Raw genomic sequence first — 14,831 nt, 5'->3', positions numbered from 1 at the left:
CCCCCTGATGGGCCCTGCTCTGTGCATGACAGGGTACAGAGCCCCAACCCCCCTGATGGGCCCTGCTCTGTGTGTGACAGGGGGCAGCGCCCCAACCCCCGTATTGGCCCTGCTCTGTGTGTGACAGGGGGTTGCTCCACAACCTCCCCATCGACCCTGCCTTGAGTGTGACAGGGGACGGCGCCCCAACTCCCCAATCGGCCCTGCTCTGAGCCCGACCAGGGGCTGCACCTAGGGATTGGGCCTGCCCTCTGCCACCCGGGAGCAGGCCTAAGCCAGCAGGTCATTATCTCCTGAGGGGTCCCAGACTGCTAGAGGGCACAGGCCAGGCTGAGGGACCCTCCCTCCCCCCCGAGTGCACAAATTTTTGTGCACCGGGCCTCTAGTATTTAATAAAGATTCTGACAAGAATAATGTATGTACTTTCTGTTCTGCTTTCAGTGTTTTAGAATAAAGTTTACTAAGGGATTAAAAAAGATTTAAAAATTATGTTGGATAAATACCCTTCTAATTTTCATGATGTTAGGCAGACATCCTTATCTCAGTAATGTATTTGATATCACAGGTGATAAAGCTTTCTAAGCATTTTCATGTTTATGGCTAATGGACTTGTAGATATGAGCTTCCTTTTCTTCTCTCCTCCTACTTCCCACTTCCTTTGAAGTTATGTAAAATGAAAGAAACATAAGAGCTTTGCTTAAACAGAATATTTCGTGTAACATAATATTTTCTTCCTCAATTTCCTTTCTTTTATACCTGTATTTTGATAGTAATATAATAAAAGGGGGCGGGAATTGTGCTGAAAGCAAATTTCCCAATTATTTGGTCTGTTTTCTATGTCTTTAATTTGGAATATTTTCTTCTGATTAAGCATTTGTTTTTTTCAGAATTGTTTTCTAAACGTTGTTTCTTGTTTTAATCCTCAGTCTTTGTATACTTTCCATTTTATTGTAACCTCATTCATTCATTGAATGCCAACATTTTTACAGTGATGAGTTAGGCAGAGGCAGACATGCCCTAGTAGTTGCATTCTAGGGGAGAGGAAGGCCTCACATACATAGGTGCTGGCGTTTGCTGACAGGCTTCTTACTTCTAGGAGACGTGACTTCCCAGCTCATTGCTTTTCTTCCTGTCACTACCACTGCCATAGTTTATTTCCTTCACTTTATCACTCCCAGTGATTTTTGTTTTTCCACCCAATCTCAACCACTCCTTATCTTGGATAGTAAAATGCAAACGTCCTTTCCTATGTACTTAATATTCCCACTTTAAGAATTCTATAACCCTTTTAGAACTGCTAATTCATTTGATGCTGGTGTAATAACCTGGTTGTTACAAATAATATAGGCATGCCATTTACACAGCTGTCCGAAAAGCTGCATAACATTCCCAGGTCTGTTCCCCCCATGATTGATAGGGGAAGGGACTAGCTAAGGCAGTTTAGACGCATGTCCAGTAAGGTCTGAGTGACATGGGAAAATGCTTGCCTGTCAATCACACCCGGAAACAGGTAATTGGGCATGGCCACTGCAAACTCGAGAAGCCTGAATATATAAACTTCCAAACAAGGAAGTTCGCTGTCTCTTGGCTCCAGGGCACTGTGCACCTGTGACTCCTGTTGCAGGGGCACGCTCCCCTGCGCCACATGGCGCACGGCCATGTTGGACTCCACAAACGGACGAATAGACTTTAAACTGGCCTGAATGCTGAACTGTACCCAGCTGCAACATGAGATGGAAGCTCTGGACATTGGCCTTGTTTCTGGCTCTGCTGAACTCCCAGCTGCCTCCCTTTCAGGACTGCCTTGGAGGAAATGGGACATTGGAGACTGAGGAATGTAACTCTACGCCAATAAAATCTTCCACATACCATCTACCCATGGGAGCTTCTGAAAATGCTTCTTTCAGCTGTGCTCCAAGAACCTCCACCTCATTCCTACCAGTGACCGGGGAGTTTAATTCTTCAGAAACACATGACTCTGATTTTTTATATTTAGTGTCTCCTCACCCTCACCATGCCTTTACTTCTCTCCTTATGAACCGTAGGCACACAGTCCTTTGTTCTCTTGCATAAACCTTGTCTCTTTATATAAACTCTGTCCTTGGTTAAACTTCCCATCTCCTTTCCATTTGCACCTCAGCACAGCATGCATTTAGGAGGAAGCATGTAGCTACACTGACTGGTGGTTCCCTAATGACCACAGTTGACCAACATGCAAATAATACATACCTTAACAGATATCAGACCTTGTCATTTTCTGAAAATGATTTCATATCTTCGCATACTTCCAGTTCTGCATTTTTACTGTTAGCTGATTTTATTACTGATTCTATCACTGAACACTGGGGAAGTAGACCTGCCATACCTCACTTCCTAATCACCAGATCTAACACTCGACCTGAATCTGTTCCCTTTGATTCTGTTTTTGCTCTTCCTATAGTGATACACTTTTCCTGCAACTGTGTAAGGTCAATCTTTTCTCTTATATAGTAGGTCACTTTCTCTGTCATCTACTCAATTCTTTTTGTTCACTTGTTTTGCATCTATAACTACCCTCTACATCATCAATTTCTTCCCTTTTGCTTGGTCATTCATTCCCATCAGCATACAAACATGGTTTAGCCCCCCCCCCCCCCCCCCCAGTAACACCACAGCTACTGCCCCAATTTTTGCTCCTTTCTTACAGAAAATTTCTTCAGAGTGGTACATTCTTTTTCTTGCTTTGCCCCATAAAGTTCTGATCAGGCTTATCTCCAATCCACTTGCCAAACTGGTATTGACAAGGTCACGGTGATTAGTAGATGGTGACACCATTCATTTATTTGTTGAGACCAAAAGCTTTGGCATCATCTTTAAATTCTTTTTCTTTCACATGTCACATCCAAACTATCAGCAAATCTTGTCTGATCCAACTTCATGTTGAGTAACTCTCTGTCTTCCATCACAGGCATCTTATACCTGGCTACTGTCAACTGGTGAGCAAACAGTATGCTAGCCTTCTTATTGGCCTCCTTGTTTCATGTTTTTTCATTTATGTTTGTTGCCACACAGGACTTAGAATAATAATAATAATAATAATAATAATAAAGAGCTTATTAGATCTTTTCTCTGCTCAGTACCCTCCAATAGTTTTTCACTCACTCAGAATAAAGCCTAAAGTACTCACTGTGGTTTGTAAGACCATATCAGTGGCTTACAAACTTTTTCTTAAATGGTCAAGATCATAAACATTTTAGGCTTTGTATATCCATAGAGCCTCAGTTGCTGCTGCTTTGTCTTCCCCCTCCCTTTTCTCCTGTGCCTCCTGTTCTGTCTTTTTAAGCTTCTTAAAATGTAAAAAGTATGCTTAGCTCAAGAGTCATGCAAAAACACTTGGCACTCAGACTGTAATTTTTCCATCCCGTCTCCTCTTTTGTCTGTCTTTGTCATCTATAACTCTGTCATGCTCACTGGGATTCAAATGTGTCTTCTTGCTCTGCTTTGAATATGCCATTCCTGCCTTAGGGCTTTGTGTTTGCTTGGAATATCCATCTCCCAGATTTCCCATGTCCCCTCCTCTTTACTCGGGTCTCTGCTCAAATGTTATTTTTTACAAAAATGTCACTAGCTCAAACTGGTAACTTTAATTAATTAATTTTAATTCTTATATGAGGATTTTTCCCCCCATTGCTTTTCTCAGAGAGAATGGAAAGAAGGGAGGGAGGAGGAGAAGGAGGAGGGGGAAGAGGAAGAGGAGAGAGAAACATCGATGTGAGAGAGACACATGGACTGGTTGCCTCACACTAGTGCCCTGGGGGGGGGGGGAGGGGAGCGAACCCACAACCCAGGTACCTGCCCTTGACTGGGAATTGAACCCACGACCCTTTGGTGTATGGTCTGACGCTCTAACCCAGTGATGGCGAACCTATGACACGCGTGTCAGAGGGGACACGCGAACTCATTTTTTTGGTTGATATTTCTTTGTTAAATGGCATTTAAATATATAAAATAAATATCAAAAATATAATTCTTTGTTTTACTATGGTTGCAAATATCAAAAAATTTCCATATGTGACACGGCACCAGAGTTAAGTTAGGGTTTTTCAAAATGCTGACACGCCGAGCTCAAAAGGTTCTCCATCACTGCTCTAACCACTGAGCACATCAGCCAGGGCTCAAACTTGTAACTTTAAAAAAAATTTTTTTTTAAAATTTATTGTTATTGCTTAAAGTATTACAAAAAGTATTACATATGTCTCCTTTTTTCCCCCCCCTTGACAATCCCCTGGCCTCCCCTACCCCCCAGTGTCTTATGTCCATTGGCTATGCTTACATGCATGCATACAAGTCCTACAGTTGATCTCTTACCTCCCCCTCCCGCCCCCCCTCCCCAACCCTCCCCAGCCTTCCGGCTGTAGTTTGACAGTCTGTTCGAGGCTGCTCTGACTCTGTATCTATTTTTGTTCATCAGTTTATAATGGTCCTTATCCATAAATGAGTGAGATCATGTGGTATTTTTCTTTCATTGACTGGCTTATTTCACTTAGCATAATGCTTTCCAGGTCCATCCATGCTGTTGCTAATGGTAAGAATTCCTTTCTTCTTACAGCAGCATAGTATTCCATTGTGTAGATGTACCATAGTTTTCTAATCCATCCATCTGCTGATGGGCTCAGTTTATGTGGCTCATAAATGGCCTGTCCTGGGAAGTTAGTCTCAGCCCAGATCTATCTGGTACCTAGGAGTAGGCCTGTGCAAGGCTGGGTCTATGATGGTGAGGTCTTGGTAAGAGGCAGGAACCTCAGGGGACAATGCAGAAGCCTTTAGGCAATTTATTGCCTAATAAATTGTTCAAGCTAGAAAAACTTTATATAACTGAAATAAAGAGATATTTTTTAGCCAATGAGTTTAGTCTGTTTTTCTCAGTGATTATTGGAAAAATCTACTTGCTGCCCACTTAAAATGTCCACCTTTAACCCCATGCTGTAATCAAACACACCAAAAATTAACATCTCTGCTTCCATGTCTTGAACTAAAATATAAAATGGTCCTACAGAAAAAATTGACAGGTTGGTTTTGGTCTTTTATATAAATGGTGGAACCATACTATGCATTTTTTTGTTTGACTTCTTTAACTCAACATATTTTTTTGGATTCATTTATTTTATTGCATTATCAGTAGTGAAATTTTGTTGTTGTGTAGTATTCTATTGTATGGACATAACCAAACTTGTTAATGAATACTTACTTGGGTTGTTTCCCATCTTTGGCTATTATGGATAAAACTGTTCTGAACATTGTATGGATATATTTATTTATCCCTCCTACTTAACACCTAGTTGTGCAGTTGCTGAGTCCTATAGTCCGTGTATATTTAGTTTTAAAAGAAATGGTTAAAACTCTTCTGCGGAGTGGCAATACCATGTTATATCTCCACCAGTCATGTAGGAGGCTCCAGGTGCTTCACACCCTCACCAGTGTAGGGAGTCTATAGTGTTATTTTACTTGTTTTAGTCTGCATTTCCCTCCTGATAAATGATTGTGAACATCATTTCATGTGATTATTGGCCATTCATATATCTTCTTTTGTGATTGGACTATTTGTGTTATTACTATTGATTTATAGGGGTTTGTTAAATATTCTGAATACAAATTCTTTATGAAAGATATTTATCATTGGGAGAGGCAGGCTGCCATTGGCCCTGAGTATCACTGTATATTTTTTCTGGTTATGCCAGGAACTGGAGGCTTGAATGCTCTTTACCCAGGCCATTTCTCAGGGTTGCATTTACAGTGGGTAGCCTTAGAAGTGAAGTTATATTTGTCTATGGATAATAAGCAGGCTTATTACTGCTCACTATAAAAGTGGTGAATCCCCAAAGCTCAGTGTTCTTCCCTGTGACTCAATCCACGGCATGTGAAGGCATCCATCACCTCTGTGGACTCTGCATCATCCCTGTGGGAGTGGGTGGGTTGCTGAGTGAATATATGCTTATAAAGTTTTTGACTCTCCCTTAGGATTCCTGTGTTTTCTGTCAGCATCCATGAAATAGGAGCAGGCAGGCTAACTTAGCTTGTATGTAGGATAAAATCTCAGGTTTTTTGTGTTGTTTGGGATATTCATTTTAATAGGGTCATTCTTATATTAGTTTTGTTATTTGAGTGTGCCTAAAATATATTAGTATATTTTAAAATACTTTTTATGATATACATTTATTGTTTTTCATATTTTTTATTTGAAAAGTAGTCATTTTAATTTGCAAATGTTATGATATTATGTTACTATCTTTTATGGCTACCATGGATTATGAATTTATGGATTTATGGGCGCAGGTAAAGAAATCATCCTCGCAAAGTAATACTTATCCGAATAGTTGTATGCAGCCATTAATATGAAAGGTGGGGCTAATGCAATTGTTATTTAACGGCTAATGTTTACACAATATGAATTAAATTTTTTTTGGACTTATTTTACAGGGAAGTCTTAAGAGGAATCGGCAGATCTCACCTCAGGAATTCATTCATGAACTAAAAATGGGGCCTGCAGACGAGAGACTTGTAACGTGCCTGGAGTCACTTCGAGTTTCTTTGACTAGTAATCCTGTGAGGTAATTCCTATATCTGATCATCATCGGGCATGTTACTAAATTAATCAGTTGTTATAAATCTGTCATTTTTACCTAATACTTCTATAATTAGTAGCCAGTATAGCGCAATAACTACCTAAGGTAAAAATTGAATGCATAATATTTCTGTGTGTGAAGAAATTTAGTCTCAATTGTACTTTTGTATTTATTACTGAGTAATAGATAGCCCATGGTCTTTTAAAAAACTCACTTTTTTCCCCTTAGAATTTTTAAAAACCTAACCTATTTTTTAAAAAGAGAACAGTGATGATTAGAAACTACTAATCTAATGTCATTGAGTTTCATTCTGAATTTTGGTATTGCATATGAATTAGCTTTTCTTGTTTGACATAGCAAGAAGTACCACGGATTTTTTTTTTCTTTCATTTTTCAGAAATGGCCGTGTTAGTATAGTGTGATTTAGCAAATAAAATCTTAATGTTACATATGCTTATACTAAAACAGTTGATTTTCTGAAATACAAATTTAACTATCTGGCAACATTACTAAATCAATTTTTAGACTCTTTAGTTGAGCATATTCTTAAACATTTTCAAGCAGAAGTTGTTATAAAATATCTGAGCAGTAATATAATTAGAATTTCACAGCTCCAAGTGCCTAAGGTAGATCGGTTTTGACTTTATTCTATGTCAATGCTTATTTCTTCATAACAATGTACCTGCATGTGTGTACATGATGAGGGTGTGTGTGTATACATTCATGTATATTCCAAGGGCTAGAATGACAAACTATGACTGATTGTTAGTATGTAAAAGAATCTCTGTGATATCCTACTTTTTGCAGACATTTCTGTAGTTAGGCTACTGTATGAAAAAGTCCTTGACTTTTCCTACAACAAGTATTTCAGTACAGTACAAGTATTTAAAACAGAGGTGCCCTGCCTGCTAAGTCATGAAAGTGAGTGAGGTTTAACTAAGGAGTGTGAACAGTGAACAAAGAATCTTTACTTACTTCAACTTTATTTTTTCATATTTTGCCACTTCCAATCCGTTTTCTAGACTGAAAACTAATAGTGGGCAAGAGACCAGGGACTTGATATATTTTATTTACCTCTCTTTATTAGACCATGCTTACCATATGAAAAGTGCTCAGTAAAGATTTGTGGATTGAAACAATGAGGTTTGATTTTAGCCTGCTTACGTCTTACCTTCCCTAATGATAGAAACTAAGTTGAATTAGGCTTTTATTTACAGACATAGTCATACATGAAGAGGCCTAGTTTCTAACGTTTTCTGTACCTGTAAAATTTATTCATTTAACAAATAATCATTGAGCACCTGCTACTTTTATAGTACTATATTAGGTGTGGAACTTGAGAAAATAGCAAAGCTGATTCAAGCCCTGTTCCTATGGAGTTTAAATTAGGAAGAGGGTATTTTGGGGTTGATTGGGGAGATATACTCATTTCTCAGTTTATCTGGCAGCCACTGGGCACTGGAGATATTCATGGCTTTTCAACATAATTAAAAGTAGACTTTACCTTTTCTTGTTCATCTTCATCTTTTGACTAGGTGAATATGATAGCAAAAGAACAACTGAAAGGGTTTTATGTATAAATTCATGCACATTGTAATAGATACAATTATTTTTGTGATTTTACCTAAAAACACTGGGAAACAATGCTACATATCTCTTTCATTTCAACTCCCCTCCCCTCCATCAAACACTTACAGAAATATTTCCCCAAGAATGGCCAGTTCTAGAATATCTTATATAATAAAAGGCTAATATGCAATTAGACTGAACGGTGGAACGACTGGTTGCTATGATGCGCACTGACCACCAGGGAGCAGATGCTCAAGCAGGAGGTACCCCCTGGTGGTCAGTGCGCCAGAAGCCGGGCTCACAGCTGGTGAGTTCAGTGGTGGTGGCAGGAGCCTCTCCCGCCTCTGTTGCAGCACTAATGGTGTCCAACTGACGGCTTACGGGGAGTGGGCCTAAGCTGTCAGTTGGACATCCCTTGAGGGCTCCCAAGGGCGCTGTGAGAGGGCGCAGGTCGGGCTGAGGGACCAAACCCCCTCCCCCCCCCCCCCAGTGCATGAATTTCATGCACTGGGCCTCTAATATTATTAGGAATCCACAAGTGAGGTGGATATTTCCTAAGTAGTCTTTTTAATAGAAAGGAATAGCAAATCATATTGGATAATTTTTTTCTGAAATCATAGCGCTTTATGGAGACAGAAAATTGAGGAGATACTTGAGAATATTTTTGTGTCTAGTGCTCTGATTAAAAGAATGACTTAGCTGGGCATGTACAGCTGGACATGTACAACTGAAATTATGCCTATCAGACCTTTGGACTTTGTTGTCAGTTATGTATCTGTTGATAAAGTTATTGGTTTTTTTTTTTATTGTTGTTGTTAATCCTCACCTGAGGATATTTTTTATATTGATATTTAGACAGAGTGGACGGGAGAGGGAGAGACAGAGAAACATTGATGTGAGAGAAACACATCCGTTGGTTGCCTCCTGCACACCCAACCAGGGCGCAGATCAAGTCTGTAACCAAGGTACACGTCTTTGACCAGGATCGAGCCTGGGACCCTTTAGTTCTTGGGCCGAAGCTCTAATCACTGAGAAAAACAGGCTAGGGCAAAGTCAGTTTTTCTTATTTTCTCTTATATGTACAGTATGTGAGTAAATTCCAAGAGAGAAGTAGTTCTGATTTTTATAAGCTTTTGAGATCATTGTATGACCTATGGTATTACTGAGAAAATTAGAGTTGAAGTTCTTTAATGTCTGTGAATAGAGTTGAAAAAGAAACAAGTGAACTGATTAATGGTGGCTCTCCAATGCTGTATCAGGATTTATTTAAATCAAACAATCAAGGAAAAGGTAGGAGGCACCATCCTCTCCCACCTACCCCCCGCCGCCATTAGAGGCAATATTTTTAGAGCCATTCATCAACTTCTGAAACTGCCTAACTGTTATGAGTCATATCAAACTTTTACTATCTGGATAGTGAATTATGTAAAACCCATTGCTTTATATACCAGATTATTTGCCTTGTTTTAAGAAGAGTTGATTTGAAGATTATGAAGTTCTTGCTTGAAGTTTTATTGATTATTCAATATTCTTGGTGACACTTGTGCACTAAAAGATAAAATTGCTTTATTTTTGAAACACTAGAGAAGAAAGTAAGTTCTTCACATTATCAAAATATTGCTTTTAGTGGATCTTGACATAGTCAGCAATTACATTTAAGCTATCAAACATGTTGAGGTGGAAACATAAAAAGATAGACACTAACATCATTATGATGGATATCAAGCATTTTAGTTCATACCCTTCTATGCATAGAGCAAAGTAATTATAGAATGCATCTTCATTTTCTAAATTTGATGCAGCTGTCAAGGATAAGATTTTTTTCTCTTAGAAAATCCAGTCTTATCAGGTCTTTATGTTTTATGATTTTAGACATTATTTTCCTTTACTTGTGGTTAATATTTTCAAGTTTACAAGAAGTATTTGTACATTATCAAGTTTATCTTTTGTTAAAAGGTTTCAGTGGAGGTTTTGGAACTAGATCTGATTAAATTAATAACTAATAACCTCCAGAAAATCAGTTTAGAAAAATTTGCGGTTAAAATATATTTGTTTACTGCAAAGCCAGTGAGCAGCCTTAGCATGTCAATGTTCCATTTAATCAGTGTCATGTTTGAAATCTACTTTTTCTCCTTTGCTGGGCTTGAGAACACAAAGCTGGTGGAGGAGCTTGACTTTGGTGTTGATGTTTGTTTTGTGCCATGTGCCATACGTGTGACAGAAAAACTTGTGGCAAGCAGTGCAATCAGTGTACACATTGGCATCAACATGAGTTGAAGAAAAAAATTAAGACCAAACATGCTTTTCTATGCTTTTTTTGTGTGATTTTTCAATTATTTGTTTTTATTTACAATATTATAAGATAGCTATTATTATTGAGTTATACTACAAATATGTGTTTATATGTTTACAAACACATATGTACTCACCATTCTTTTAGATTCTTATATCTTTTTTCCCCTATGATTATTTTAGTTTTGCTTCAGGTACACCATTAAGTTCCCTGATGAAAGTCTGCTAATGGTAAAACTCTTTTATTTGTCTGACAATGACATTATATTTGAAGGATAGTTTTCCTAGCATATAAAATTGAGAGTTTTTAAGTTTCTCTTCTTAGTACATTGAAGATATTATTTTCTCTTCTGCCTTTCATTACTGTTTTTGAGAGGGCTAGTTGCTCTTTATTGAAAGCTCTATTTTTTTTCCCCCCCAGTATATCTGCCTTTACATTTTATGATTTTTTAAAAACAAAACATAGATTTTTAGAGAGAGAAGAAGGGAGAGAGAGAGAGAGAAACACTTCAATGTGAGAGCAGAATATTGATCTGCTGCCTCCTGCACATCCCCCACCGGGGATCGAGCCCACAACCCCAGCAAGTTCCCTGACCGGCAGTTGAACTTGCAACTTTTCGATGTATGGGACGATGCCCAACCAATTGAGCCATAGTATCAGGGCTTTTATGATGTTGTTTTCTTTGTTCTATAGTTTCATGTGTCTAGATGTAATTTTTCTTATTTATCCTGCTAATTTTGGAGGGCTTCCTGAATTTGCTTGTTGTCTTTCATAAATTCAATAAAAATTTCAACTATTATCTATTTGAATATTGACTCTATTTTTCTATAATTTTGTTTATGTTAGGCCTTTCTACTGCATATATCATTATTTCCTAACCTCTTTATAGTTGCCATCTGTTTATCTCTCTACTCCATTCTGGATTTATTTTTTAAAGCTCTTCCAGTTTCCTAATTGATTCTTCACCAATATCTAATCTGTTTAATTTATACATTGTATTTTAAATTCTATTATTTTAATTTTATTCCTATAATATCTCTTTTGCTCTGTTTTAAAACTCCTTGTCATTTTTAATAATTTTGTGCTTCTTATTTTTAATACCTTTTATTTGTTTAAACATATTAAATAGTTTTATTTTATATTCTATGTCTATAATTCTAGTAAATGAAGGTTTCCGAGTTCTAATCTTGGTGTTGCTTTTTTCCTTTCCACCTTTTGTCATAGCTTGTTTCTTTGTGTATTTTGTAATTTTAGAGTGTGACCTCCTGTTCCTTATAACTTTTTCTTTGAGATTTATTTTGAAAATACATTCTGTTAGATTGAATTAATGTCTTTCTGCTCCTGGGAGCATAGGGATACTAATGACCTGGTACCACCTTAAACTACATTTATTGGCTTGTTGACAAAAGAATGTCCAGCCTATAGAAAAGTCTTATAAGAGTTTATTTGAGCCAAAATTGTGAGACATGTCCAGAAGCACAATATCAATGGTTGAGAAAATGCTCAAGAAAATGACAATTTTGCAGCTTATTTTATACATTAGAACCAAAGGAGAAGACGGAAAGAAAGTACATGAAATCCATTGGTGGCTGATTAAAAGGGTGGAAGCAAGCAAAGCAGAGAAATCTCTATGGCTGGAAAGAAAGCCAAATGGAGAAACAGTTATTTCTATTACATTGGTGGATAAAGGATAGTTAATAATTAATATTTACAGAACATAGAGATGGTATTCAGGCAACAAGAGAACAATGAGGGCTTCTCTGGTCTCCTTATCTGGTTGTGTGGTGCTGGCTATTCTGCCTTCCAGGGATAGGAAAAGAAAATTACCATGGCATTTCAAAGGTATGTTGTCATAGATGCACGAAGACGATAGATAGGCTCATTTAAGGTAAAGAATGAAACAGGCCTAGGATATGACTTTGCACCAGGACCCATTTTAATTAGCAATTTTTATCTTCAGACAATCCTACGTGTCATCATGTTTGTAAAGCCTGCCTTGTGCCATCTGCATGTCCCCTCCTGAGCTTGGCAGATTTACTGTATGGCCCCTTTTTCATTCATAGGCATGAAGGTTTTCTTTCTTTGTTTTTTGACCACACAGCACCTTACATGTGTCTGACTAGGATTATGAATTAGAACAAATTTTCCTTGCTATCCTCATTAGGTGAAGCCTTGTTGAGTACAGTAATCTTGGTTGTAGGTCATTGCTTTTTATCACTGAATATTTTGTGGCAATACCATCTGGCCTGCAAAGTTTCTGTTGAGAAATAAGCTGACGGTCTTATGGGAATTCTGTTATTTGTAATTAACTGTTTTTCTCTTGCTGCTTTTAAAATTTTCTCTTTGTCTTTAACCATTGGCATTTTAATTATGATGTATCTTGGTGTAGGCCTCTTTGGTTTCATCTTGTTTTAGACTCTGTGTTTCATGGACTTGTATGCCTGTTTTGTTTTCTTTTCCAAGTTAGAGAAAAGTTTTCAGTTATTGTTTCTTTAATAGATTCTTACTCCCTTGCTCTTTCTCTCCTACTTCTGGTTCTCCCATGATAAGGATGTTGTTAAGCTTGATGTTGTTACAGATATCCCTTAAACCAGTGGTAGCCAACCTTTCGGACCTCACGGACTACCATTGGTCTGCAGACCACCAGTTGGCAACCACTGCCTTAAACTATCCTCATTTTTTAAATTCTTTTTTTCTTTTTGCTGTTCTGATTGGGTGTTTTCAACTACCTTCTCTTGCAAATCTCTGATTTAATTTTGTGCTTCACCTGATTCTTTCTAATGCATTCTTCATTTCTGACTGGTCCTTTTTTTATGGTTTCAGTTTTCCATCCCAAAGTTACTATCTTTGTTGAAATTTTTACTGAGATCATTTATTTTTTACCTGAGTTATTTGAACATCTTTATAACCAGTGCTTTGAATTCTGCATCTAGATTGCTTACCTCCTAGCTGAGAGAAGTTCAGCCAGCATATAAGTTGGTTGGGGCTGATTCTCAGGGAATCACCAGGATGCTGTGAGTTTGATGGTGACTCAGATTTAAAGCTCATCAATTCCTGCAGGCTGGGTTGGGGGAGAGCTCAACAAAGTTGTAATGGCTTCCTGAAGCCAGCAATTTAGTTTATTCCTGGAGCTTTTGCAGTTGCTGCCCAGCCTTGTAGCTCAGAATAAGTGCTTCCTTCAGTCAGTAATTTCATGTTTGGGCCCTTTAAGAAGAACATGTGGGACTCCAGCAGCCCTCCATCTCACCTGGAGGGAATGTCTCACTAGGAGGAAATCCCCACCCATTTCACAGCCATATAAGTATTGTAGGGACTCCTCTTCCTAGCACTGGTGCTCTGGGCTAGGAACCCAGTGTGGGGCTGGGACCACTTTCTTCTCAGTGGGGAGCTCCACAGTGGAGGTATACTGCTAGATTCTTAACTGTCACACATGGATGTGTGACCAGCCCATTTTGCGTTTTTGTTTCTCCTACCGCTCTCAAGTGGTTTCTTCTTTATATCTTTAATTGTACGTATTCTGTTCAGCTGGTCTTCAGGTGTTTTTCAAGGGTGGTTGTTGTATAATTTAGTTGTAATTTTGATGTCTGTCCCTCCTTAATTGTCACTGCTAATTACCCAGGCTTTCATCCTTCTTCCCTGTCTCCAGAATGCCTCCCTTAGGCAATGGATTCTATCAAGGACATAGTGGGGGGTAGAGGGGTGAGTGGTGGTGCAAGTTCTTCAGTGTTCCCAAACTGAAACACCTACAAGTCAAGCCTTTCTTTTACCAAGATGGACCTCTGCTGCTGCTGCTGCTGCTGCTGCTGCTGCTTCTTCTTCTATGTATAAAAATAATTTTTAAATTTTCTTTTGCTGTTGATATACAATATTATATTAGTTTTAGGTGTACAACCTAGTGATTAGAAATTTGTATAACGTATGAAGTGATCACCTTGATAAATCTGGTACCCATCTGGCACCATACATAGTTATTACAATATTATTGACTACTAGTGGCCTGGTGCACAAAATTCGTGCACAGGGGTGGGGTGTCCCTCAGCCCAGCCTGCACCCTTTTCAACAGGGATCGGGCCTAAACCGGCAGTCGGACATCCCTCTCACAATCTGGGACCGCTGGCTCCTAACCGCTCACCTGCCTGCTTGCCTGATTGCCCCTAACCACTCTGCCTGCAGGCCTTCTTGCCCCCAGCTGCCCCCCCCTTGCTGGCCTGATTGCCCTCAACTGCCCCCTCCCCCCCCCCCCGCCGCCAGCCTGCTCGCCCCCAACTGCCCACACCCTGTTGGCCTGCTCACCCCAACTGCCCCCCCCCCCCCCGCTGGCCTACTCACCCCAAAATGCCACTCCTGCCAGACTCACCCCCAACTGC

General features: G+C 38.9%; 1 protein-coding gene across 2 annotated transcripts in view; it reads left to right on the top strand.

Annotated features, from left to right (window-relative positions):
* The window catches only part of DIAPH3 (diaphanous related formin 3), a 565,715-nt gene that overhangs the window by 125,068 nt on the left and 425,816 nt on the right, over positions 1–14,831 (top strand). For both annotated transcript variants that reach the window (XM_059684797.1, XM_059684796.1), the window contains one exon: positions 6,457–6,587. In XM_059684797.1, the coding sequence (XP_059540780.1) occupies positions 6,457–6,587 (131 nt within the window). The remainder of the gene's footprint in view (positions 1–6,456; positions 6,588–14,831) is intronic.

This window comes from Myotis daubentonii, chromosome 2 (assembly GCF_963259705.1).
Source record: "Myotis daubentonii chromosome 2, mMyoDau2.1, whole genome shotgun sequence".
NCBI classification, from domain to species: Eukaryota; Metazoa; Chordata; class Mammalia; order Chiroptera; family Vespertilionidae; genus Myotis; species Myotis daubentonii.
Note: the sequence above shows the minus strand (reverse complement) of the source record. Positions and strands in the feature narration are given on the sequence as shown.